We start from the raw sequence: 24,417 nt of genomic DNA, 5'->3' as shown, positions 1-24,417 counted from the left end.
TTTCTATTGTTTAAAAAATGTTCTAATTGTGGTTTAGTATGAAGTTATATTCACTGTTGTTCTCAGATATCAGTACCTGGAACACTGCTTCTGCTCTCTGGGGACCATTCTCCTAACTATAAAAGACTAAATACTGGTGTTTTGTGATCCTCACTTGTGAACCTCAGCACTAACATTTCTTGTGTTCCCCATGGATCCTTAAGGATCCACCGTCATAAGCAGTCTTGTACTAATTTTCTTCACTTGTGTACACAGAATCACGGCAGCAACCCATGTTCATGAAGCCAGCAGCAGATCCCACGCCATCTTCACCATCTACTATACACAGGTTGGTTACCACTTAAATGTTTGCTCAGATTTCTTCCTTTCATTGTTCCTTTTGACTAATTTTCCATCTTCCTGTTTTTCTTTCTTTCTACCCTTCCCTTTATAGGTCCTCTGATATGACCTAATATTATAAGTAGGACCTACACACAATCTACTAAGTTGCTCACCCAGAAGGGGTAGAGGCATTTCATAAAGACTAATCAAGTATCTCTGACTTACATTTTACTTTTAACCTTTCAAAGCACTTTCATATCCATATGATCAGTCTGGACATTTAAAATAAAAAGCATGATTGAAATGAAAATACACATTAAAATTAAAAAGTAGAAGATTCATTTTTATTATGATGGAGTGAGGAGGTTAACAAATCCTATCCCCCCAAAGCAACAATAAACCTAGACAAAACTGTCAAAATAAGTATTTCAAAATAGATCAAAGCCATATAAACTGAGAAGCATGTATTCACTAGAACTACTGAATTTCTGGTCAGAGTACAAATGTATGGCATGTTCCCTTGGGTTGCTCCCATCCCCACCCACACCCCAGTCTCTGTCAGTGAGAAAGTTCAATCAGAGGAGGGCAGATGGTGGAAGCCAGCAGCTCAGTTGCTGCCACTGCTTGAGGGGATCACTTGATTGGGAGTATTGTCAGTTAAAGTGGGTGATCCTGGTGGCAAGCTAACAAGGAGATCAGTGGCTCCATTAACCTGAGATTGTAGATCTGCTTCAGGCAAGAAGTGAACTGGAAAATTATCTGGGGGTTTAACTGGGAATTCTGGGAGATGATATGGCCATAGGGAGCTTGATAAGATCTTCACATATCCTGGGTTGAATGGAAGCTGTACACACGTGCATCAGAGACTATGTGCCCGAACAGCCCTGACTGACAGAATCTGCACGTATTTGCAGAAGAGACACAAGAGGGCCCTGTTGGCTAGTGAATACTGGAGTAAACTTAAAATGGCCAGAATTTTTAGTGAATTTCCCAGCTCACACAGAGATCCATCAGCAGAGAATAAAAGTCCTATTGGCTCAAGGTGTTAAACTGCAATTTCTGACCAGTCTTTGGCTGAACATTAAGGTATGCAGACACAGGTGGCCCCCTAGAAGCCAAGCCTAAAATTAAAAACAACTAAAGGAAAAAAGCTGAATAGAGACCTCTTTGGCTGCATGTTGTAGAGGAGTCAGATTTTAGAGCTTTAGTCCAGGTAGGTTACCAGACAGACAAAGCAACAGTCACTATCACCTTCAAGAGGAAAAAGATCAGAATCCAGGGTTGTTATGGTGTTATCTAAAATGTCTTGTGTTCAACCAAAAATTAAGACATGCAAAAACAAATAAGAAAATGCAGCCCACACCTAGGAAAATAAAACAGTCACTAGAAACTGCCTCTTACGTACTCCATTTGTTGGATTTAGCATACAAAGACTTCCAGGCAGCTAATATGTTCAAAGAGCTGAAGGAAATCATGTTGTAAAGAATTAAAGGAAAACATGATGATTATGACTCAAGGAAATTTCAATAAAATGATAGAAGTTATTTTAAAGGGGAAATTCTGGAAATGTATAATAATAGAAATGAAAAATTCACTAATGGGACTCGAAGAGTCAATTTGAGATGTCAGAAGAATTAATGAAGTTGAAGATAAAACATAGAAATCATCCAGTTTGAAGAAGAGTAATTGAAGAAAAATGAACAGAACTGCACAGACCTGTCGGATATCAGGTGTGTCAGCATAAGTGTAATGGGAATCCTAGGAAGAAAGAAGAGAAAATAGGCATAAGAAAAATTAAAAAATAATGGTGGCCAAAACCAATCACCAAACATGTTGAAAATCATTAATATATATTTTATTAAAAAATTAACCAAACTGGATCATAGACACTAATGTGAAACCTTAAACATTCAACTTGTATAATAGAAAATAACATGGGAGAACCTTGTGACCTTGGACTAGGCAAAGGTATTTTTAGAAATGGCACTATAAATATAAATTGAACAAAAGAACAAATTGCAATTTGGAATGGGTCAAAATTTAAAACTTCTGATCTTTAAAAGACACTATTAAGTAAATAAAAAGAAAAGCCACAGATAGGGAGAATTTATTTGTAAAATGTATGTCAGATAAAAGACTTGTATCTAGAATAGATCGAAAACTCTCTAAACTCAGTAATGGTGAAACAACTCAAAAAGATGGGCAGAAATTTTGAACTGATACTTAAGAAAATATACAGATGACAATTAAGCACTTGAAAAGATGCAGACATCATTATTAGAGGAATGCAAGTTAACATCAAATAGCTATCACTGCCCACCTTTTAAAATGGCTGAAATTAAAAAGAAAGATTATACTAAATACTGGCAAGATGTGTAGGAATTGGAGTTCTCATACATTATTGTATTGGTGGGAATGTAAAATGGTACAGCAACTTTGAAAAAGAATTAGTTTCTTAAAAAATTAATCACATACCTACCATATGATTCAGCCATTGCCCTCCTATGTATTTTCTCAAGAGAAAAGAAATCATATGTCCATAGAAAGACTTACATACAAATATTCACAGCAGCTTTGTTAGTAATTGTTCAAAACTGGAAACAACCCAAATGTTCATTAAGAGGTGAATGGATAAACAAATCATAGTATATTCATACAGCGGATACTATTAATACTCAGCAGTAAAATTAAGCGTATGATTCTGTTTGTGTGAAATATCCTGAGAAGACAGATTTATAGATAGAAAATTGAGTGTTGGTCTAGGGCTTGAGATGACAATGGATATTGATTGCAAACAGACTTGAGGGAATTTGGGAAGTTATTGGAAATGTTTTAAAACTGGATTTTGGTGATGGATGCACAACATTAAAATAAAACAACAAAAATCCCATATTAGCATAGTTTTTCTCTTAAGCCACTGCTTAAAACACAGAGAGTCCTGCATAGCAGATTAATAACATGCTGTGACTTAGGTTGTGTTCTGCTGCTGCTAAGTCGCTTCAGTCGTGTCCGACTCAGTGCGACCCCATAGATGGCAGCCCACCAGGCTCCTCTGTCCCTGGTATTCTCCAGGCAAGAATACTGGAGTGGGTTGCCATTCCCTTCTCCAGGGGATCTTCCCGACTCAGGGATCAAACCCAGGTCTCCTGCATTGCAGGCAGACTCTTTACTGTCTGAACCACCAGGGAAGCCCGTGACAGGCTAACAAGAGGCAAACCCATCAGGCCCCCCTGCCCACCACACCACCACCTGCTGTGGATCTCTACTGATGAGTTAGAGCCTCCCAGAGCGGAGTTGAGCGTTTACATGGTAAATTGTGCTCAGGAAACTTTGTGGGGGGTGGGGAGGAGGTTGCCTACCTACTCCATGGAAGTTTTGCTCATATTTTTAATGAAGGAAGAACCCAGGGCTTACTGATTGTACCTGTCAGATATTGAGAGCTCATCTGGTTCAGAGGACGTTAGAATACAGATTTCTTGAGTGAATTGGCTAAAAATCCAAGTATCATCTTGGTTAGGAGGGTATCTGTGGGGAAAACAACACATCGTTCCAAATGACGCTCTTTAAATCTATTTCATCCCTCAGGCATTCCTGGACAACAACCTCCCCTCTGAAATCGCTAGCAAGATCAACCTTGTGGACCTAGCAGGCAGGTAATTAGCATCTCAAAACCAGGTGGAATTATTTTCTTGACAATGACCCTGTTCTTGCCCATTTTAAAGGGAATAAACTTTTCCCCACCTTTTACACATTTCAATCATCCTGAGAAAATTACAAAAGAGACAAATTTTCTAGGTTAAGAAATTACAGTTTTCTAGGGCTGAGAAGTTCTGTGTTAGGGGATCTCAATCTTAGCTGCCCATTGAAGTCACCTGGACCTTTTAGAGCTCCCAGTGCCTAGGCTGTACCTCAGGTGAAATAAATGAGACTGTTAGTGGAGTCAAGGGGAGTGAGGCTGTGTGCAGCCAAGATTGAAAACTGGTGCTTTAAGTACAGGTGACTGAACACACTTTTTTCCTTTGACCTAGTATTGATTTTATGCAGCTCTACACATCTCTTCAGAAAAAAGAAAAGCTTTAAAAAACATTGTGGTATTGGGGATAAGATACTGCCTTTTTAAAAAGTATTAGGTGAAAGCATGAATTTTACTCATTTACATATCTAGAAAGAAGAAATTTTCAGGAATAATGTAGTCAAAAAAAGTGTAAATGAAATAAGGCAAATAAAACTGTTAAATAATTAATATGGTACAGTGCTCCCTTAAAAGCTTAAGTGCTTTCTGAAAGAAACTGTATCAGCCAACTGGAAGTGTGAATTTTTAATATTTCCCATTTACTTGAATAAGGAATTTGAAACTGTTAATGACCCAGATACCATAAAGCCATTAATATGTGAAATTAAAACAGTAAAGAAGAGGGGAATGGTATATAACAGAAAGCTATATTGGTATCATTACAGTAAATGAGTATTACTTTTAGCTCGAAGTTCTCTGACAGCTAAATGTAATGAATCATTTGATCTTTATTGCGTGAGATGTAGAAGGATGCCAGTTCATGACATGATGGTAACATTATTTCTGGAACTGAATTCTAAGGGGAATTTATTCCGTGGATCTTTTACATGAAGGGCAACACAATGGATAGTGTTTTTCAACAGTGTTAAAAGGATAGTGTCTTCTTGTTTGCTTCTGTTTCTGTTCTCATCGACTGTGTTTCAGTGAAAGAGCAGATCCCAGTTACTGTAAGGACCGGATTACTGAAGGAGCCAATATCAACAAGTCTCTTGTGACTCTGGGAATCGTCATCTCCACCTTAGGTATTTTGCCAGTAGCCTGGAGGACCAGAGTGGGAGGGAGACTTTGGAAAACAATTCATATGTTTTCATTTTGTCAAAATAGGGCAGGTACTTAAAAGGTTCTCTTTGATAAGTTTACCTTCCAGTTTGGGGCATGAAAAATTGATATTTATGGGTTTTGATCATGGCATTACATCCTACCGCTCTCATTCCAAAAAGAAGAGAGACTGAGAAATTACGTGTCTTAAATATTCCATCACTTGAGTCCAGGGTCTAATTCAAGGCCCACATTTAAAGCCTCCTGACATAGACAGAAAGCAATTAGGGACTATGATGTCTGTGTTCTCCAGCCATTGCTTTGTTTTAATGCATTTGTTTCATAATTCCTTTTTTTTTCCTTCCACTTTTATTATTGTCTTTTAAGCCCAGAACTCTCAGGTATTCAACAGCTGCTAGAGCCTCAACAGTGCAGTGAGCGATGGTGGTGACAGTGGGCTCCCTAGCTCTCCTACTGGGACCAGCAGTGGAGCAGGACCCTCCCGGAGGCAGTCATACATCCCCTACCGGGACTCGGTGTTGACCTGGCTGCTGAAGGACAGCCTTGGAGGCAACTCCAGAACCATCATGGTTGCCAGTGAGTGGGCTGTGGAATTGGTTCTGTGTTGGGACTGGTGCTCTGCCTCAGAGAATGGGCCATGGCTGCCATTTCATCAAGGGTCTTATTCAGCCTGGGCAATGGCAGCAAGGCCAGTGGTCATGGGCTGGGTGGGAAGGGCTTGGTGTGTGTTTTAACTTTCTGCTTCTACCCCAGCTGTGTCTCCTGCACACACTAGCTACAGTGAGACCATGAGCACATTGAGATATGCATCCAATGCCAAAAACATCATCAACAAGCCGAGGGTAAATGAGGTGAGACCTCCCTCTGAAGTCCTGGTTTCGTACAGCTCACACCAAGTTCTCCTGTTTTCCTCTCATTGATTTCTTTCTCTTTGTACTCACCCCAGTGGCCAGACTTGTTCTCCAAGTGATGAGGGAGCAAAATTCTTTCTTTTCTCATATCCCGACTGGCTTCATCCAGTTGCCTTTTAAAATAATTTATCTTAGGTATTTCCCTATGGCCATTGATGTTAAGATCCCTGGTACACTATTGCCACTAGAGGAAAGATCACTTAAAAGTGTCTGTGTTTACTGCCTTTATTCTGAGTTTATGTTGCTTTGTGCCTTTTTTCATATGCAAATTGCAGTGGCATCTCTGTTTTGGGCTAAAAGTGGCATATGAGGAATCTTTTAGCCTTTAAACCTGAATTAATGATGAGAATATTCTAAAGGTTCCTCATCTGCTTTGCAGTTTTGGTAAAAAATTCCAGGGCAGGGATTACAAATGGGTGGCCCACGTATAGCTCATCTATGGACTGTTTTAAAGGGCAGTGTATCAATAATTAGGCAGTAAGTTTAGTCACACATAATACTGGAAGATTAGCATACTCTGGTGTTTGTATTACCTGCCTGATGTCCTGCTCTAAGGCAGTGATTCTGAAACTTCAGTGTGTATCAAAATCGCTTGACGGTTTGTTAAACCAGCCCTGAAGACTTTATGATTTAGTAGGTGTTGAGGCATTGTAGGGAATGGGGGTCCACAGATTTTGTATTTCTCACTAGCTCTTAGGTGAAGTTCCTGCTGGTCCTGGGACCACACTTTGAAAAGACTGCCGTAGAAGTAACTCCAAAGGAGTAATCTGCTTCTTCCAAGCTCATTGCGAATAGCACCTCATAGCCATTTGGGCCTTCATATCAGTCAGTGGTGACCGAGTTCTCTTTGTGTTTCAGGATGCAAATGTGAAGTTGATCAGAGAACTCAGAGAAGAGATCGGGAGACTGAAAGCCATGCTGCTGAGCTTTGAGCTGGTATGTGGGCATCAGGAGTTTTCTGTCCTCAGGAGACCCTTCTCTTCTGCAGAGGATCTGTGCCCTGCTGCATTCTGTGTTCTCAGTCAGGTGATGCTTGAAGAGCAGAGTAGGAGCAGAGATAGGACGGGAGTTATGATTACCTGTGTTGTTTCAGAAGGGATGGGCACCCTTTTACTCTATCATCTGCTGTCCAGAGGGCATCTGCCTGCATGACCTTTGTTCTGTATGTGGGCAGATACGGGGTATGAGGCCCTCCAGAAGAAATTGCCTCGAATTCTCCTTCTTTGTACCACTATGAGCCCAATACTTAGTCTTCTGATTTGCTTCTGATTTTAACAAGAAGGTCTTTCCTTCCTAAGAGTAAGGGTGGGGCCCATGAAGCACATCTCTCTCTTTGTGCAGAGAAACTTCCATTCATTGAATGAGGCAAAGGATGAAAACCTGAAGGAGCTGATTCTCCAAAATGAATCGAAGGTGGGTATGTTGGGGGCACTCTGTTGTGTTTCCCTTCACCTTGGGAACAGTTCTGACCTCCCTCCATCATTCCTGGGCCAGGACTGCTCCCTCATCAGGACAGAGAGGTTCTATCTGGAGAAAACGTTTGTCTCCATTGAACCTTGAGTTCGGGGATGTTTGTCTTAGGGCTGCTGATTGGCTTTCTGACTCTGCTTTGTTCTCTCAGGGGATCATGATAACTCCTTTCAGAGAGTACAGTAGCCTAGAAAAAAATTATTTTCCAGTAAATAAGTGTTCAGGTATTCACTGAACACCGAATAGGTGTTCAGTGTGATGCTACAGGAGACAGAGAAGTCCCTGCCCTCAGGTGGCTTGGAAGCACATTTAGAGAATGATTCAATGCAGTAACTTACGTGAGTTAGATGGAAGGAGCTTCAGAAGGAAGAAATCATGGTGGCTTGGAACATTCATTGACAGCTTCAGTGCTGGAGTAGGAAGGCAGAGAATTTGAACTAGACCTTGGAGGATGGATAGGGTCTGTTAGATAAGGAGATGGGCTGAGGTGTCAGGATAAGGGAGGGATGACAGAGGCAAAGCCACAGAAGTGAGAGAAGAGCTGGTGTGAGAGACCATGTGGACACATGCAGCGTGAGGACCTTGGAGCCAGCCGGGATACGTGCTCCTGGTAGAGGCACTGAGGGGAGGAGAGGGCCAGTTTAGGAGGTGTGTACTTGACATAAGCAGGTTACTCATAGCTTCTTGAACCAAGTTGGTGACACGATAAAGGAGTATATAGGGGGAATTAATATGACAGTTACATGTAGGATGGAGTGAGGCCTGGAAACAGAGAGACCAACAAGGAAAGAAACTGTTTTTGTGACCCTGTAAGGGTGAGTATATTTGGGAGACTGAATCAAATGGTAATTCCTGGAGACGTTTAAAAGGAAGAAGTGGTAGGCATTATTTGGTGACAGGTTGGATTTAGGTCTTGTAAATGAATGTCCCCATTTCTAGTGTTCCACTGCATCATCCTTGTATGTTATCACAGTATCCTGGCTATGTCAGTATTTTGTTACTCAAATGAAACTTTAAGACTACTTCAGATATTCAGAAGTTTCTCAAAACTTCTGTGTTTAGCTATATGTTCTGATATTTGCTTCATTCCAGGCTCATTAGCATTTTTACATTATCCAGGCTGGCAGACTGGACTTGAACCTGCCACTTGCTGGCCTTACAACCTTAGGCAGGTAGGAGTGGGTGATAAAGGTCGCCAGAGGGGAGGTGTCCTCGGCAGCACCTTCAGGGGAGTATGCCCTGCCACTCTCCTCTGCCAGCCCTTCATAGGTATCCTGTAGTTTTCAAACTTCAACTTAATGATTATAACATTAAAAAGAATGTTTCAGGAATTCCCTGGCTATCCAGTGGTTAGGACTGCACTTCTGCTCCAGGAAGCATGGGTTCAGTCCCTGGTGGGGAAACTAAGATCTTGTAAACCGTGTGGCATGACCAAAAAAAAAAGAAAAGAATATTTCTAGGATCATAAAATACTTGTACCTAAAATTGGCATGATTTCTTTTTTCTTAATTAAAAATAAATTTTTTAAAAATTTAAGTTTTTTTTTTTTTTTTAATGAGATAAGGAGTTAGCTGAATCTAGTTCCTTTTCTGGTCTTCCTCAGTTCTTCACTCCCAAAGGAAGTTTCCTGCCCTGATATCAGTTTCCACCACAAGAAGGAAAAAGGACTCTTTATTCAACATTGTTCCTTCACATTTCCCCAGTGGGCTTAGCTTAAGGCCTCTAAGCCTTAATATATTTATTTTTAAAATTCTGTTCCTAAAAAAAAAGAAAATTCTGTTCTTGTATTTTCTTGTTACTGCTGTTGTTACATTATTATTTCATGGTCTTTCGGACCAGTTTTATAGCCTTCATTCTCCCTGGGGAGACCACTCTTGGTGCTTTGTGGGTCTTTGAGGGGTGCACAAGCTTGTATTAGAACTCAAGGGTACACCTCTGGAAGTATTAGGTCACAAGAGGACTCCCAGTGTAGATCACACAGGATGGTTGTGCAAAGAAGGGAATTTAAACAAGATGTCTGACTCACATCCCAACTAATTTTTTTTTATATTTATTTGTTTATTTGGATGCATTGGGTCTTAGTTTCAGCACGTAGGATCTTTGATCTTCAACATGCTGGATTTTTTAGTTGTGGCATATAGGATCTAGTTCCCTGACCAGGGATCTAACCCAGGTCCTCTGCATTGGGAGCACAGCGTCTTAGCCACTGGACTACCAGGGAAGTCCCCCAACTAATTTTCAAAAATAACATTTATGGTGCTTTTTTTCCTCCTAAAAACAATACATGTTCATTGCAGAAAACTTTAAAAATAACATTTATTGAGTTTCTATTTATAAAATTAATAGTAACTATTGAGTAAAACTTAGAAAACACAGAGAGCTTACAGAGGAGGTGCAAGGGCCTGTGTGGGACCTTGAATAGTCCCCGGGGAGGAAAGTGAGGAAGTGATGCCCGGACTTGGGCCAGGATGGCACTGGACACTTTGTCTGCTCCTCGTGCTGAGTGTCCAAGCCACCCCTCTGTCTCCACAGACAGACCAGCTGTCTAAAGACTGGGCCCGGAAGTGGAACGAGTGGCAGGCTCTCGTGGAACATTACAGAGTGGACATCAACAAGAGGCAGGCTGGGCTGGTCATTGACTCCAGCCTGCCACACCTGATGGCCTTGGAGGACGACGTGCTCAGCACAGGTGTCGTGCTCTATCACCTCAAGGTGAGCAGGCAGGTGCACCCCCCTTCCCTGAGCTGCAGGCCCCAGAGGTGCAGGAGGGAAAGGCCAGTGGCAGCCGAGGCAGCAGAACTGCCCTCAGGAAGCCAGGCCTGCCCACCAACTGTGATCTGTTTTATTTTTGTATGAATAGAGCAGAAGACTAGAACTCAGAACTAGAAATCAGAATTTGTTTTTCAGCTGCTACTACTGTTGCTCTTGTTTTTGCTTTCTGTGCCTTGGTTTCCTCATTTAAAATAAGAAAGATGCTGCTTATATTCCTTTCTGGCTTCCTAAAGCACAGGAGTGCACTCCTGGAGGTGAAATCCCAACCTCATAATTCCACCAGCACTCATGAGCGCTCGCTGCAGATACAGGCAGCTCACAGATGGCTTTCAGGGGCTAAAGGGATCAAAGGACAAGAAACAGTTCCCTTCTAGTACTTTCCCACTGCAGTCAACCTCCCTTCTCCATTACTAGGTTTGCCTGGGAAAGAAGAAAGAGGAAGTTGATTTAGGAAGTTTAAGAAAAGCGTGCAGAACTCTGGAGGGCTGGTGGGCTAAGGGTGACCAGGGTGTGACATACAAGCACCCAGAGAAAATAGAGTGACGTGAAGCCCTTCTGCAAAGACCTGGCTCCCCTGGTTCTTTGTCACCTGCAGGCCACCTTACTTCTAAATGAAGCATTTTGAGAGTTAGTGACACATGGTAGGTTGAGTTTTATATCCTGTCCTCATCAAAAGTGTTTGTCGTTTTGTAGAAGGACAGTCCCCATGGATGGGCTAAACATACATTGAAGTGAAAGTGTTAGTCACTCAGTTGTGTCCAACTCTTTGCAACCCCTTATGGACTGTAGCCCACCAGGTTTCTCTGTCCATAGGATTCTCCAGGCAAGAATGCTGGAGTAGGAAGCCATTCCCTTCTCCAGGGGATAGTCCCAACCCAGGGATCAAACCCGTCTCCTGCATTGCAGGCAGATTCTTTACCATCTGAGCTACCAGGGAAACATATTGTATATGGCCAGGAGCCTTATGCTCACTGGAAATCCATCTGCATTTTCATAATTATCCCCAGCATGTTAAACCGACATTTAAAAGGAACAGAGGTTATGGGGATATGTGATGCTGCTTTCGTCCCTGGAGAAATTAGGTTGCTGTTGCTGCAGTGCTGTGGTGGGGAGACCTCAACAAGGCTCATGCACTTTTAAGCAAGTCTGTGTTCTGAGGTTGAGCCCTCGGGGAAGTTGTCAGAGACTGAGCCTCCCAGACAGAAAGTTAAAGTAGCTTCTTTTTTGACACAGCATAAATCATCTCAGTGAAAACGCCCCAGGCAGAAACGGCTGTGACTTTAATAACAAACCTAAACACCAAAGACAATCGATCATTCCATTAGTCAGAGCCATAGGGAAAGATTGGAGGTCAGGAGAGACCAGATGGAATAAAACGCTTAGTATTTGAGTAGAACTGATGTGATACATTGACTGGGTGTGGAGTGAGCAGATGAAAGCAGACATCATGTGACAGAGTTAGGGTAGCAGCAGAGGGTTGAAGGATGAAGGGCAGATTGAATTGCAGGCAAGAGATGGATGATCCTGGGTCAGTGGTGTCCTTGCCGAGTCAGTGCACTGAGGGTCGCTCACTCCCTCACACACTGATAATGAACCTATGGATGAGGTTCCAATCTACTTTTGGTGGAAAGGCTCGTCTAGGTTGCAGTACGTGGGCTTCTCTAGTTGCAATATGCAGGCTAAGTTGCCCTGAGGCATGTGGGATCTTAGTTCCGCGACCATGGATCGAACTCACATCCCCTGCGTTGGAAGGTGGATTTATAACCACTGGATCACCAGGGAAGTCTCTCAGTCTACTTCTAATCCTGGCATTTCTATGGGTTTTTACCTATTTTCTTCCTTTTCATCTGTTTACATCCTAGGTTGGGTAGTAAATTAACAGTAGTCATTCTAGATTCTCTGTTTTTATTTTCTAACTTGCTTCCAGACCCAGACCTAGTCCCTAACAATGGCCTGAAAGCTGTTTGCCTGAGTCACCTTGGGAGGCAGCTTGGCTGTGGAGTGGGCAGCTGAAAGGGTAGGAGGAGCACAGGTTATTGATATCCTGGACTTCACCCGCATAACTGCCTTTGTGCTGCTGTTCCTCCCAAGAAAGAGGCATAAAGCAGCAGAGGGGCAACAGGCGTTGGCTCAGCCCATGTTAAATGAGAGGCCAGCACGTTTTCGGTGGTTTCTGCTCTGCAGATCCAGAGGCTGGGATGTGCTGTGGCCTTTATCCCTTTGGGAGGAACGTGCCTCATCACTGGGGCTGACTCTGACCCCTTGAGAGCAGTCTTGACCCCTCTCCCTCCATTCTGGCTGGTGGAGTCTGGAGACTGGCATCCATTGGCTCATGCGATCCTCAGTGACTGAGCAGGAAAGCCTGGGTTCTGGAGGGTTGTGGGTTTTGGGAGGGAGCCAGATCCTCATTTATTACTTCCAGGAGTCTTTCTTCACAAGCGATTTTGGGAGAGCTGCAGGGCCCTCCCTTCTGGCTGCTGACAGTGAAGCCTAGTGTGGAACTTTCTAGTCACTTAAAAAGCATCGGTCACCAGACAGGTGGTTTGGTGAGGTTGGAAGAGCATGGGCACAGGACCAGGAGAGAAATGAATTCTAGCCAGAGTTGTCCTGTGTAGTATGTGGGCTCCCAGGGCAGCTTATTTCCTATCAGCTTCAGATTCCTCCTCTATGCAGAGGATCATAATACTGCATTCTGGATGTTAAAGTATTAAATGAGAGATGTCTGTAAAGCACTTGGGCACAGTGCCCCATACATAAGGGATAGTTAGTAACTGATAAATACAGCTCTAGACTCAGCTCTAGACTCGCATCTCTGTTGCCATGTCACTGCCTTCCTCAAAAAGAGCTGTGTGCTTTTAAACTGCATTGTTACAGTTGCTGCTAACCCAGTGATTCATTGACACTAACTCCAGTTTCCACCTCCTCTCTTATACTTTCTTTCAGTCTTTTTTGATTCTCGATGTGTTTTCCTCCTTTTTGTGCTTTACTCTTCTTAGAATCTGATGTCTGTTAAACTTCATCTGCGGATCAAGAAGGTAAAAATCCTCTGCTTCCATACATCGTCATAGAAAATATGTCTCTTTAAGACTGACTTGGACCAGACTTGGACCAAACTTGGGCCACACTAACCCAGTCCCTGGGAGAAAGCCATATTCATGTGCCCACTTACTCAGACTACAGAAGCTCTGATTGCCTAACTCGAGGCTACAGGACAGAAGGGAGCTGGCCAGTGCTAGCTGCTGCTGCTAAGTCACTTCAGTTGTGTCCAACTCTGTGTGACCCCATAGTCGGCAGCCCACCAGGCTCCCCCGTCCCTGGGATACACTTTGCAAAAAGCTGGTGATGCTCTGTCCTGTACTGTTTTGCCCACACCTTCCCAGGGGCATCCTGGGCTGCGTAGTGAGTGGGCAGAGCTGTCAGAGCAGCCTGGACCAAAGCTGAGAAGTGGTGTGGAAAGGAAGCTGGGGACGACATGGGGAGACAGTGACGGTGCTCAAACAGGTGGACTCTCCTTTGGGGCAGGGCTGCATCCCCTTTTATTCTCCTTGAAATGGCTTTGTTTTTCCCTTTAGGAGGGGACGACAAAAATAGGAAGGATTGACTCAGAGCAGGAACAGGACATTGGTGAGTGACAGTGTATGGGTCTGATGCTCTGTGTAGGTGTTCATGCCTGACAGGTTTCTTCCGAGGAAGCTGAGGGTTCTGAGAGGAAGGAATCTTGGAGTTCTGAAGGGCTGCTCCTGTTTTGCTGCCAGGCTGTGGGTCTTGGACACGAGAGGAGGAGACGCACACTGTGGGGCCATCTGGGTCTGGGTGGTTTCAGGTGGTGGCTCTTCCTCTTCTGTCATGATGTGAGATCTTCCAAAAGTGGATTCTGATCTCATCAAAAGAATGGTGGAGTTGTTTCCTGGGCTATGCCTCCACCCGAGTTACACCCCCACCCCACCGTCGTCTGTAGTCCTGCAGGGTCAGTGGATCGAGAGAGACCACTGCACCATCACCAGCGCCTGTGGGGTCGTCATTCTGCGTCCTGCCCGCGGGGCCCGCTGCATAGTCAACGGCCGAGAGGTCACCTCCTCCTGCCGTCTCACCCAAGGTAGGACGACCCACAGCCCAGTTTATGCCAGCATGAGTGGTGGACCAGCTCTGTTCTCAGGAGCCAGATCCAGAGGGCTCAGTGAAGCAGGCTTTAAGGATGGAACCACCAGCCTCTGCACCCAGGGATCTGAAGATTTCCTAATACGGTCCTTTTCCCGTAAATAGAGAAACCCCAAGTCCAGGGCCCCAGAGTAGAGAATGACTCTCTGAAATTAGTACCTGTGTATGTTAGCTGTACGTCCTTGGGAAGGTCTCTGAGCCTCAATTTTCTCATTTAGAAAATGGGGATAATAATAGAATCATTGTGAAGATTGAATAAGCTAATCTGTGTAATGTTCTTAACAGTGTTCTTTTCACTCAGAAAATAGTCATTATGGTGATTTATGCCATTATTACTACTACTATTAATCTATTCAGATTCTATGTTCTTTGTGGGTGAATTTGGGTACCCCTTCTTCCATGAAGCATTTCCTGACTGCTCCACCTGGAGCTCCACTTGCTTTCCCCTGGAATGCCAGAGCTTCTCCTGTTCATCTCATTAGTTCAGTGCATATGCTGTGCAATATCCAGGGAGTGCAAATCTTATTGACTCAGCAAAATGATCACCTTATTGAGGGTAGGACTTTGTCCCCCAGAACAGTGCCCTGCACATTTCTGTACTCAGAACATGAGCTGTGGCTTGAATTTAGTTTGGTGTCTGTGCCACAGGAGCAGTCATAACCCTGGGGAAAGCACAGAAGTTCCGGTTCAACCACCCCGCAGAGGCCGCCGTCCTTCGGCAGAGGAGACAGGTGAGTGCATGGTATTCTCCACGTGGCTGATGACCTCCCTGCTTCGCCTTTCTGGCAGGGGAGCCAAGCTGTTTCTCTGTCTGTTGGAACAGGGGTGATGAGGCTTCCTTCCTTGTCCACAGGTCAGAGAGGCTATTGGCGGCAGTGGCTCTCTGGAGTGGCTGGACTTAGGTGGAGATGTCACCGCCTCCCAGATGTGTCTCTGCCCTTTGCTTTGGAAGGAAAGGTGAGAGAGAGTTACTCTTTCTGCTGTGGAGCCTATTGGTTTTGCTTTTAATTCATGACAACATGGAGCAGGGAAGAATTGAGTGTAGCAGCCAAGTTGGGAATGAAGCCTGGCCTGAACCACCTTGGGTGAGTGGGCTGAGGATGGTGAGCTGGCCGCTCAGCCAGTGGGTGGCAGGGGAGTGGTCACGGCCCTCACTCGCTTCCCCTTGGATATCACACTTCTGTCATCACCGAGAGAGGTGCGTACTAACATCACTTCATGCTTCCTGTGGCCACCTTCTCTGTCCACAAGATTTACATGTGATGTGACTATGGACATCTGTTGCTGCTTTCAGACCTGCCTCCCATGGATCCCGTTGAATTCTGGCCTGCCTGTGTGTGAGCTCACATGTGTGTCAGTTAACTTCCAGGACCAGTTTCCTCTGAGTTTTTTAAGTTATTGTAGGATTGAGAAGCCTCTTTTCCTCGTTAACCAAGGGTTCAGGAACTCTAGGAACAGCACGAAGCTATCTTGGGCTCCTGCCCTAATCTACCTGCTTTGCCTGCCTTGAGACGGTAGAGTGTAGAGTCAGTTTGCTATGTGATTCGTAGCAATTGCTTTTCTTCTTCACAGTCATCCTTTGTCTACTTCTGCATTGGAGCTCCCTCCCAGATCCAGATGCCTTGTGGTTTGGATACTGGAAACAGTGGTATCCTTCTGTTCTGAAAGCCACCAGTGTCTTGTACCTTGGGGACTTCTTGTAGCAAATGTCAGCAGGGAACCTGGTGTCTGTGAGACCCATGTGCGGGGGGGTTGTCCCACACATGAGCTCAGGATGCCTGGGAGGATTCTGACAGCCCCTGGGCTCCTGCTGCTCTCTCCTCAGGCCAGGAGCAGTGATGGAAGCTGAGGAGAGTCTTGGGTCAGACCTTGGTGGCCAGATGTTGGGTGAGGACAGGAGTGCTCTGAGACCAGGAGCACGAGCAGCAGGCAGGTGCTCCCGGGAGGGCTGCTGAGGCCTGGAGGACAGTGATCCAGGGCCTAAGGGAGGATGGTCAGTGTAGGGTGACTGGGGACCTTGAGGACTGGCACAGAGTGGAGCGTATCAAGACCAAGGTGGGCTCAGGACTGAAGCCAGAGCTCTTGTTTTGTCAGAATGACCTCCCTTTCTGTAGTGAAGTCATGAAAGGAGGCCTTATCATAGGTAAGTTCTGTTGGGAAGACACACTCAGAGTCCAGAAGTTTACAGGAAATGGCTCTGCAACTTACTACTTTTTTAATTAAAAATATTTATTTATTCTGGCTGTGCTGTCTTCATTGCCGCATTGGCTTTTCTCTAGTACTGGTGAGTGGGGGCTACTCTCTAGTTGAGGTGCTTGGGCTTCTCCTTGCAGTGGCTTCTCTTGTTGGGGATCACGGGCTGTAGGGTGCGTGGGCTTCAGTAGCTGCAGCACACAGGCTCAGAAGTTGCAGCTCCCAGGCTGTAAAGCACAGGCTCGGTAGTTGTGGTGCATGGGCTGAGTTGCTCTGTGTCATTTGGGATCTTCCAGATCGTTGATAAAAGTCTCCTGCATTGACTTCTTTACCACGGAGCCACCAGGGAAGCCCTGGCTTTGCAACTTAAAGAGCCACAGATACTTGAAGAGAGATTGGCATTGGGTAAAGTAGCCTTACTCCTGGCTCTACAACAGAAAGCTGTGTGACCTTAGGCAAGCTACTAAGTCTCTGAGCCCGTTTGCTCACCTCTAAGTAAGGGTGCTACCATCTCTCTCCCAGGGGTCCTTGTGACACAGGCTGAAGGAGCGGGTGCACATGGAATGCTTGCCCAGTGCCCGACACCCCACAGCCCTGCTGCCCTGGAAGGGGGCCTCCCTTTTGTTTTCCTGTCCTCGTATCTCGCCCTCGCAGACACACTCACCCGAGAAACACACTGGTCTTCTGTCTTTTTGAAGTCTTCTCAGGCTCTCTACCCCCATGGGCATGGACGTGACCTTTCAGCAGCACCAAGAATGACCCCTTTCATTCAGAGGACAGAGGGCGACTAGAGAAGCAGGCCTCTCCCCCTTGCTGCATCCGATCTTCAGCTCCAGCGTGGGAGCCTGTGGGCCGGGGTGGTCCTACCCATTTGCCATCACCTGAAGGCGTGCGCCAGCCCCTGGCAGCAGCGGGTTGGGTTGGGCTCAAGCCTGTGATCCGCTAGACGGGCTGGAGAGACCGTGAGCAAGAGGGGCCCAGCATGTTGTCAGCGGGGCTCCCCATCTGGGCATGTGTCTCCATGAGGGTCTCTCATTTACTCTTGGGTGGTGTAGGCTCCGAAACCTCCTTGTGTCCCGGGTTTCGTTTCTGTCCCCTCTCTCTGGTGGGGCACTTCTCTGCTGGGAACCTGCAAAGCTAGTGTTGACTCCAGAGCAAGGGAGGTTGGCCCGTTGGCAGTTATCTGGACCTGAGAGCAGTTTGTCCTTGAAGACTTTGTCATCCGTGTTCTTAGCATTGTCCCATTTGGAATTTGGGGAACTTAGCCTTAAGTGCCTAGAACCCAGGGACACTGCTGCTGCCACTATCACTGCCTCCTCTGCAAGTGGGTGCCACCGCATTTCTGCTGCAGAAGCCTCCAGAGCCAAGCAGCCAAGAGGGCCTGATGGAGTCCTGGCAGTGGCTGAGGTGCTGGGGTCCCTCGGGGTGAAGGGCACCTTCTGAGAGGGACAGAGGTCCTCAACTGCAAGTAACTGAAGACTGGTCCTTGGTCATCTACCCAGCGTGGAGCATTAGGCCAGCATGTTCTTTTTCACTTGTTTTCTGGGAATTTGACAACGTGCTCAGCACAGGAGCCGTTTTTAGTCTCAGGTGAACATGCAGGGTCTGTGGGGATTCTTCCAGACTGCCTCTCCTTGCAGGCCTGTTGCCACTATTGGGTCTGCAGAAGCTGATGGCTAGCTGCAGCTTTCCCCAGGGGAAGGTAAAGGAGCTGTCTTCTAGGGAGAAGCTGATTGTACTGGGTTGGAGAAAAAGTTCGTCAGGTTTCCATAACAGCTTGTGAAAAGCCCAAATGAACTTTTTGGTCAACCCAATAAATCTGAGAGGAAGGAAACTGAACACTCTCAGGGAATTCAGAGTAAAAGTCTCCCTGCCTCTTGTAATTGATGGTCTGGATCTTTGTTGGGTATGTCTTAAGACCCTCTGATGGGTTCAGGTTTATAATTCATCCGTGTCCATGGTCAGACACAATTTGGAGCTGTGAGGCAGGTATGATACATACAAATATATGTGTAAAATGTTTTTCATCAACTGTTTTTTCTGTTTGTACAGTGCTCACTGGCTTTTTATTCCATTTGCTAGCCTCTGCCATACATGTTCTCTGTACACTCCACTGTGTGTGTTTGGCCTTTTGATCACAGCAGCATCACCCATCTTCCCCAGAGCACACTGGTGCAGGTCCCTGGACCCACTGCAGTTTGAGCCCCACACAGCCTCCTTTCCACAGAGCAGCCTGCCACTGTGTTAGCTCCCACCCACGCCCCTGTGTCTGTATGCACTCCCCTACCCAACCATCCTTCACTGTCCTCCTCAGGTTACGTTAAGACATCTTAATTTCTTCTAAGTCAAAAGCAGCAGACTTTCTGTGAAGGGCTGGATTGTGTTTTACGCTTTGCTGCAGCTATTCAGTTCTGCCAGCAAGGCACAGAAACCCCCTAGACAATACATAAACCTCAGGTGTGGCTGGGTTCCAGTAATTGGATTCATAAGAACAAGCTGTGGACCATGTGGTCCACAGGCTGTAGTTTTTGGACCTCTGCTTTCATTCTTCTCTACAAGGTGGTAAATCTCCTAAGTGGAGTGGACCCCTCAGAGCGCATTGCTCAGCCAGTTTGCCATCCGCTTCTGGTGTCAAGTCACTGAGTAAGTTTCCAAGCCTGAGAGCCATGGGCTCCTGGGGCTGGAATGAGGGCCGAGGGTAGGCTAAGCACGGCCAGATCCAGCTTATGTGTCAGCTTCCAGCAAACCCTAAACCTTTGCCTCCCCTCTCACCCCAGAGCGGAGCCCCATGCATTTGGCTCTTTTAGAAACCTGAATGACAGGAATGGAGAGCCCTGAAGAAACAGAATGGGAGGTCCATGCACAGAAGGCACATGAGACCAAGGGAGAGGTTAGCATGAGGGGAGAAGCTGTCAGTCTTCAGAGGAAGTCTGACTCGTCCATGGTCTTGCAGGATCCTGGTGGCAGAGTAAAGCATGACTGAGTCTAGAATTTTCTTTTTCTTCTTTTGGTAGAGGTGCTGGGGAATGAATCTGAGTCCTTGTACAAGCCAATAGAACCTTTTTAAATTTTGTATTATTGGAAAATTCAGCTATACTACAAATGATCAACTCATGGCTAAATCACATTTCATTTATATCCCCAACCTGTTCCCAATGCCTCCCAACTGGACCTAAACACATCCTGGATAGTTTCATCAGTAAACACATCAGCAGGTGTCTCTGAGAGGTGAGGTTAAGCCTAAAGGTCTTGAACCCTCTTGCGGGGCTTGCTCCCCAAGACAGCCCTCCCCGGGGCCCCTGGGGCACATGCAGGTCGGTGTACGTCTGAGTTCCCTCTCCTCCCACTACTAGATCGAGAGGTGCAGTCGTGGGCTCTGAACGTGGATGAGAAGTTCCGTTCCCACCGTGTTTCCAGAATTTCTGCTCTACTCTCGTTACACCACATTTTTCAGCAGATACCTTTTTATTCTCTTCTTCTTTTTTTTAATGACAGGGTTTCTTTATTGAGCTAAAAAAAAATTTTTTTTTTTTTTTTTAAAAACCACTTTACTTTCCTGTTTTCCTTAGCCAAAATGAACTTGTGTTTCTGCTGAACCCACAGTCTAGGAATATGTTAGCCTCAGGACTGTTCTCCCCTCCTGCACTGTGACATCACGAGCTGCCTGTGACACTGTGCCTGTGTGTCCCAAGCTGTCAGGAGTCCGGAGCCCTCTGTGCCCTGTCCAAGGCAGGGTTCCCTGGGAGGGGCTGAGGCCACTGTGGTTTGTGCTGAGCTGGGTTTGCATTTCCCCCCGGTGACCGGCCCCTGTGACAGGAGAGTGCTGGGAGAGCAGAGTGACAAGGACCACTGGCCACTGAGGGCTGGAGAGACGCCCTACGGGACCCAGATTCCGCAGCAGCAGCAGCACCTCGTGGGGGATGTGAGGCAGCAGATCCTAGTGGGACAGATTAGAGCCAAACAGGAAGCAGACCTGGACCAGCGGCACACCGGCCTGCGGGTTGAAGACGGTAGGAGCCTGATTGCCATTCCCATCCCTCTGTGCCCCCCGACCACCGCCTTCTGTGTTCTCTCCTTTGTTTTCTTTGTGATATGATGGAATCTATGGTATTAGGGGTTCTCTCCCCTCTTTTAGAGACCAGAGGCTCTTACACGGGACTGAAAGCAAGACTAAGGAAACAGCCTCGTTTTTGGCCCCTCGTTGGGGTGATGGTTCTCCTGCCTGTCCCTTCATGTGCACACATTTGTCGAGGCTCTGCTACTGGCCCGTGTGTGTGCCCACTGCCCTGCTGAGGCCAGAGGCTACATCCCCTTGCCGTGTGGTCAGGGGGGCTGTCACTCTTGCCCCGTCACTCATCCCGCCCTGTCAACCTAGCCAGCTCTTCACTCTGCGCAGGTGCAGCTGTGGCCGGAGGTGCCTGAGTCCAGGGAGGGAGGGAGGGAGGGCTGACCTTCTCTTGGGGTGTTTTTGGTTTGCAGACCAGCAGTGGCTGCTCAGAGGAGAGACCTGGCTGGCCAGCTTGCAGCCGCAGCAGGACCACACAGCAGAGAAAGAACTTGAGGCTGCAGTACCTTCTGATTCGTGGTGCCAGACAGACCCCAAGACTCAGCCGCCCCCCCAGGTCCGACGCCAGAGCAGGGTGGTGCACCCGCAGTTCCTGCGGAGACACGAGCAGAGCGTCCGGCGGAAAAGAGCCTCATTCAAGCTGGAGAGGATCATCAAGAAGCAGAGGCTGCTGGAGGCCCACAGGGGACCGGAGCAGCTCAGGGCACTGTGCTGGCTCCAGGATGACCGCCCCTGGAGGAACCCCTTCCCAGCCCTCCACCCTGGTGTCCTGGTCCCAGGGCCTCATCGTAGAAGCAGGTTGACAAGCTTCAGTTCTCTGCACCTCCGAAGGCCCTGCGGCTGGCACTCAGCCCAGTTGCGCAGGTATAGCCAACGGAGGCCACCTAGAGGCACCGGCTGAGGTTTACAGCCCCTTCCCAGGGCCTCAGTTTCTTCCAGCTGTGAACCGGAAGGATGTGTCTGCTCTGCTCTTGCTCATCACTTTCTCTCTCTTCTGACCACTCTTCTTTCTCTATAGTTGGAATCTTCTAAGACTGCGCCTGCCCCACTTTGGGTGGCAGCTCTTGCTTCTTTGGTGACATCTCCTGAGGGAGAATCTCAGCCTCGTCTTCCCTGTGCTCCAGACCATGGCTGTCCACATATGCCTCCTTGTGTAGGTCCTGCTCCCTCCATCTCATGCTGCCCCAAACTGCAGTCTGTTCCCACACCATTCCCTCTTCCCCTCCCACCTGACTAGCAGCTCCAGTCAGCGTCTCAACCCCCTACCATACTGAGAACGTGGAGCACTCTCTCTGACTCCTGGTTCAGTTTTGGATCCTCCTCTTTCTTTTCTCCACGCCTCATGGTCAGTTAAGGGGAGGATATGCTGTCTCCCAGACTGCTTGGAACCGAGGGCTGTGTCCACCTTTTTCTATGCTCTGGGCCCAGCACAGGGTTTCACCCATATTAGGTGCATGGTTACTGTCTGTCAGTGTTAGGTTTGCTCACCGATCACTCACAATCTTCAGTGTTTGAAACATTTCCAGCGCACCAGGTGGAAAGGATCATGTGCCTGTCACCCATAGCAGGTGTCACGATTTGCTTTGTCTCCTCTCCTTCATTTTGCTGATGAAGTATTTTAGAATAACTCCTATATAGCATGTCATTTCAATCCTATAGCATATATATACAGTTCTGAAAAATAAGGGCTTTCCTTGTAACCATATTGTCATCACACCCAACAAAATTAAAATATTATTCAGTATAATAAAAAACCTAGGCCATATTCAAATTTCTCTAGTTGCCTCAAAATATATATTTATAGTTAAATTAAGATCCAATAGGATATACACACCACATGTGGTTATTATATCATTCAAGTTTCTTTTAATCATCCTTTTTTGCTTTTTAATGATTTGTTCGTATCATTAATTTGTTAAAGTGGGTCAGTTCTATACAATGTGCTTCTTTATAGATTTGTTTGTTTGGCTCCATGTGGAGCCGATGCAGTTATTCTTCAGTTCCTCATATTGGAAGTTTTCCCTAAAGCCGTGATTTGATTCAGATTCCATTCAACCTTTTTATAACTAAAGAAAATGAGGAACACAGTGTACCCCGGGCTACTTTAAGAGCCAGGACTCTAATCTGAAGTTGCCTTGTGTACCTGTAGAGCTTTCCTCTGACTCTAAAGGCCATGAAATGAAGTGAAAGTTGCTCAGTTGTATCTGACTCTTTGCAACCCCATGGACTATACAGTCCATGGAATTCTCCAGGCCAGAATACTGGAGTGGGTAGCTGTTCCCGTCTCCAGGGGATCTTCCCAACCCAGGGATCGAACCCAGGTCTCTCACATTGCTTGCGGATTCTTTACCAGCTGAGCCACAAGGGAAGCCCAAGAATACTGGAATGTCTAGCCATACTGGAGTGGGTAGCTGTTCCCTTCTCCGGTGGATCTTCCCAACTCAGGAATCGAATCAGGGTCTCCTGCATTGCAGGCGGATTCTTTACCAACTGAGCTATCAGGGAAGCCCAAAAGGCGTGAGGGACCTAGTTTTAATAACTTTACTCATTTATTTTTGACTGTGCTGGGTCTTCATTGTTGTATGTGCTTTTCTCTAGGTGCAGCAAGCAGGGGCTACTCTCTGGTTGCTGTGCATGGGCTTCTCATTGTGGTGGCATCTCTTGTTGTAGAGCACAGGCTCTGGGGCATACAGGCCTTAGTGGGCTCAGTAGTTGTGGCTCTCAGGCTCTAAGCACACCCTCAGGGGCTTAGTTGCTCCACACTGTGTGGGATCTTCCAGGACAGGGATTGAACCTGTGTCTCCTACATTGGCAGGAAGGTTCTTTACCACTGAACCAAGAAAGCCCTGGCCTAGATTTAAGTCTCCTTCAGAGCAAACTAAGGGGGATTTCATAGTCTCTCTGTCAGCAGGAAGTAGGGACCTCTGACTTCTGAGATGGCTTTCCTTGTCTCCACAGTGTTTTTGTGAATCGGGATCCCTCCACCACGTTACCACCTATGCCTGACCCTACTGAGCAATTATCAGAAGAGTATCTGCCCCTGGCTGCTTCTTACCCCCCAAGGATAGGGCATCTCATCCAGCATGCCCTCTGTTCTTCAGGCGAGGGGCAATTCGGCACAGCCAGGAAGGCCCTGGCCTGGAAGGAAGCCTCACCCCTGGGCACGTGCCTCACCGAGAGCTCCGAGTCGGCCAGTGTCCAGGAAGTGGAGAGAATGGGTAAGTAGTCCCATCAGATGGTGGCCCAGAGTTTAGCATCTCTGGGCCAGTCAGCTCACAAGCAAAAGCCGTGGGATAAGCTGAAGGTCTTTACCCCTTCCACTCACACCAGGAGGGCTAAGGTCACGTACAGCAGGGTGGTGAACAGAAGGGAACCTTGGGCCCACGAGGCTGTTGAGGGAGCCCATTGCAGTTCCTCACATCTTCATGGATCCAAATAGACATTTGGGCATGGAAAGGCAGCCAAGACTTTCTGGGCAGGATTCATTCCACCATCTCCAAGCAGGGCATCAAAAAGACAGCAGAGGGTCCTGGCAGCTAGGGTTGAAAAGTCCTCTTGCTTGTCTCATGGCAGCCTTTTGAAGAGGCAATACAGAGTGGGGGACCCAGACACCATGGCCTCACTCACAGACTCCAGCCCCATAGTGGCTCTTGCAAGAGAAAAAGGTGGTGATG

At 46.6% G+C, this 24,417-nt stretch overlaps 2 protein-coding genes across 3 annotated transcripts in view; both read left to right on the top strand.

Moving 5' to 3' along the window:
- Window positions 1–13,847, top strand: part of LOC148776475 (stAR-related lipid transfer protein 9-like) — an 81,076-nt gene extending 67,229 nt beyond the window's left edge. The window contains 9 exon segments of the mRNA XM_088839767.1: window positions 256–328; window positions 3,907–3,974; window positions 5,039–5,136; window positions 5,540–5,749; window positions 5,927–6,024; window positions 6,943–7,020; window positions 7,426–7,497; window positions 10,087–10,266; window positions 13,323–13,847. Coding sequence (XP_088695893.1) covers window positions 256–328; window positions 3,907–3,974; window positions 5,039–5,136; window positions 5,540–5,749; window positions 5,927–6,024; window positions 6,943–7,020; window positions 7,426–7,497; window positions 10,087–10,266; window positions 13,323–13,394 — 949 coding nt within the window. The 3' untranslated portion in view covers window positions 13,395–13,847.
- A 117-nt stretch (window positions 13,848–13,964) lies between these two features.
- Window positions 13,965–24,417, top strand: part of STARD9 (StAR related lipid transfer domain containing 9) — a 44,563-nt gene continuing 34,110 nt past the window's right edge. The window contains exons 1-6 of one of the 2 annotated variants that reach the window (XM_055436999.2): window positions 13,965–14,422; window positions 15,133–15,215; window positions 15,338–15,441; window positions 20,494–20,687; window positions 21,157–21,607; window positions 23,702–23,961. In XM_055436999.2, coding sequence (XP_055292974.2) covers window positions 14,218–14,422; window positions 15,133–15,215; window positions 15,338–15,441; window positions 20,494–20,687; window positions 21,157–21,607; window positions 23,702–23,961 — 1,297 coding nt within the window. In that variant the 5' untranslated portion in view covers window positions 13,965–14,217. Of the gene's footprint in view, window positions 14,423–15,132; window positions 15,216–15,337; window positions 15,442–20,493; window positions 20,688–21,156; window positions 21,897–23,701; window positions 23,962–24,417 lie in introns of those variants that run through there. The other variant, XM_055437000.2, reaches the window with a different exon arrangement.

Source organism: Moschus berezovskii, chromosome 9, assembly GCF_049115385.1.
Source record: "Moschus berezovskii isolate FMDL1 chromosome 9, NW_MosBer_1.0, whole genome shotgun sequence".
Classification (NCBI taxonomy): domain Eukaryota; kingdom Metazoa; phylum Chordata; class Mammalia; order Artiodactyla; family Moschidae; genus Moschus; species Moschus berezovskii.
The sequence above is the reverse complement of the archived record's forward strand: the minus strand, read 5'-3'. Positions and strand labels throughout refer to the sequence as shown.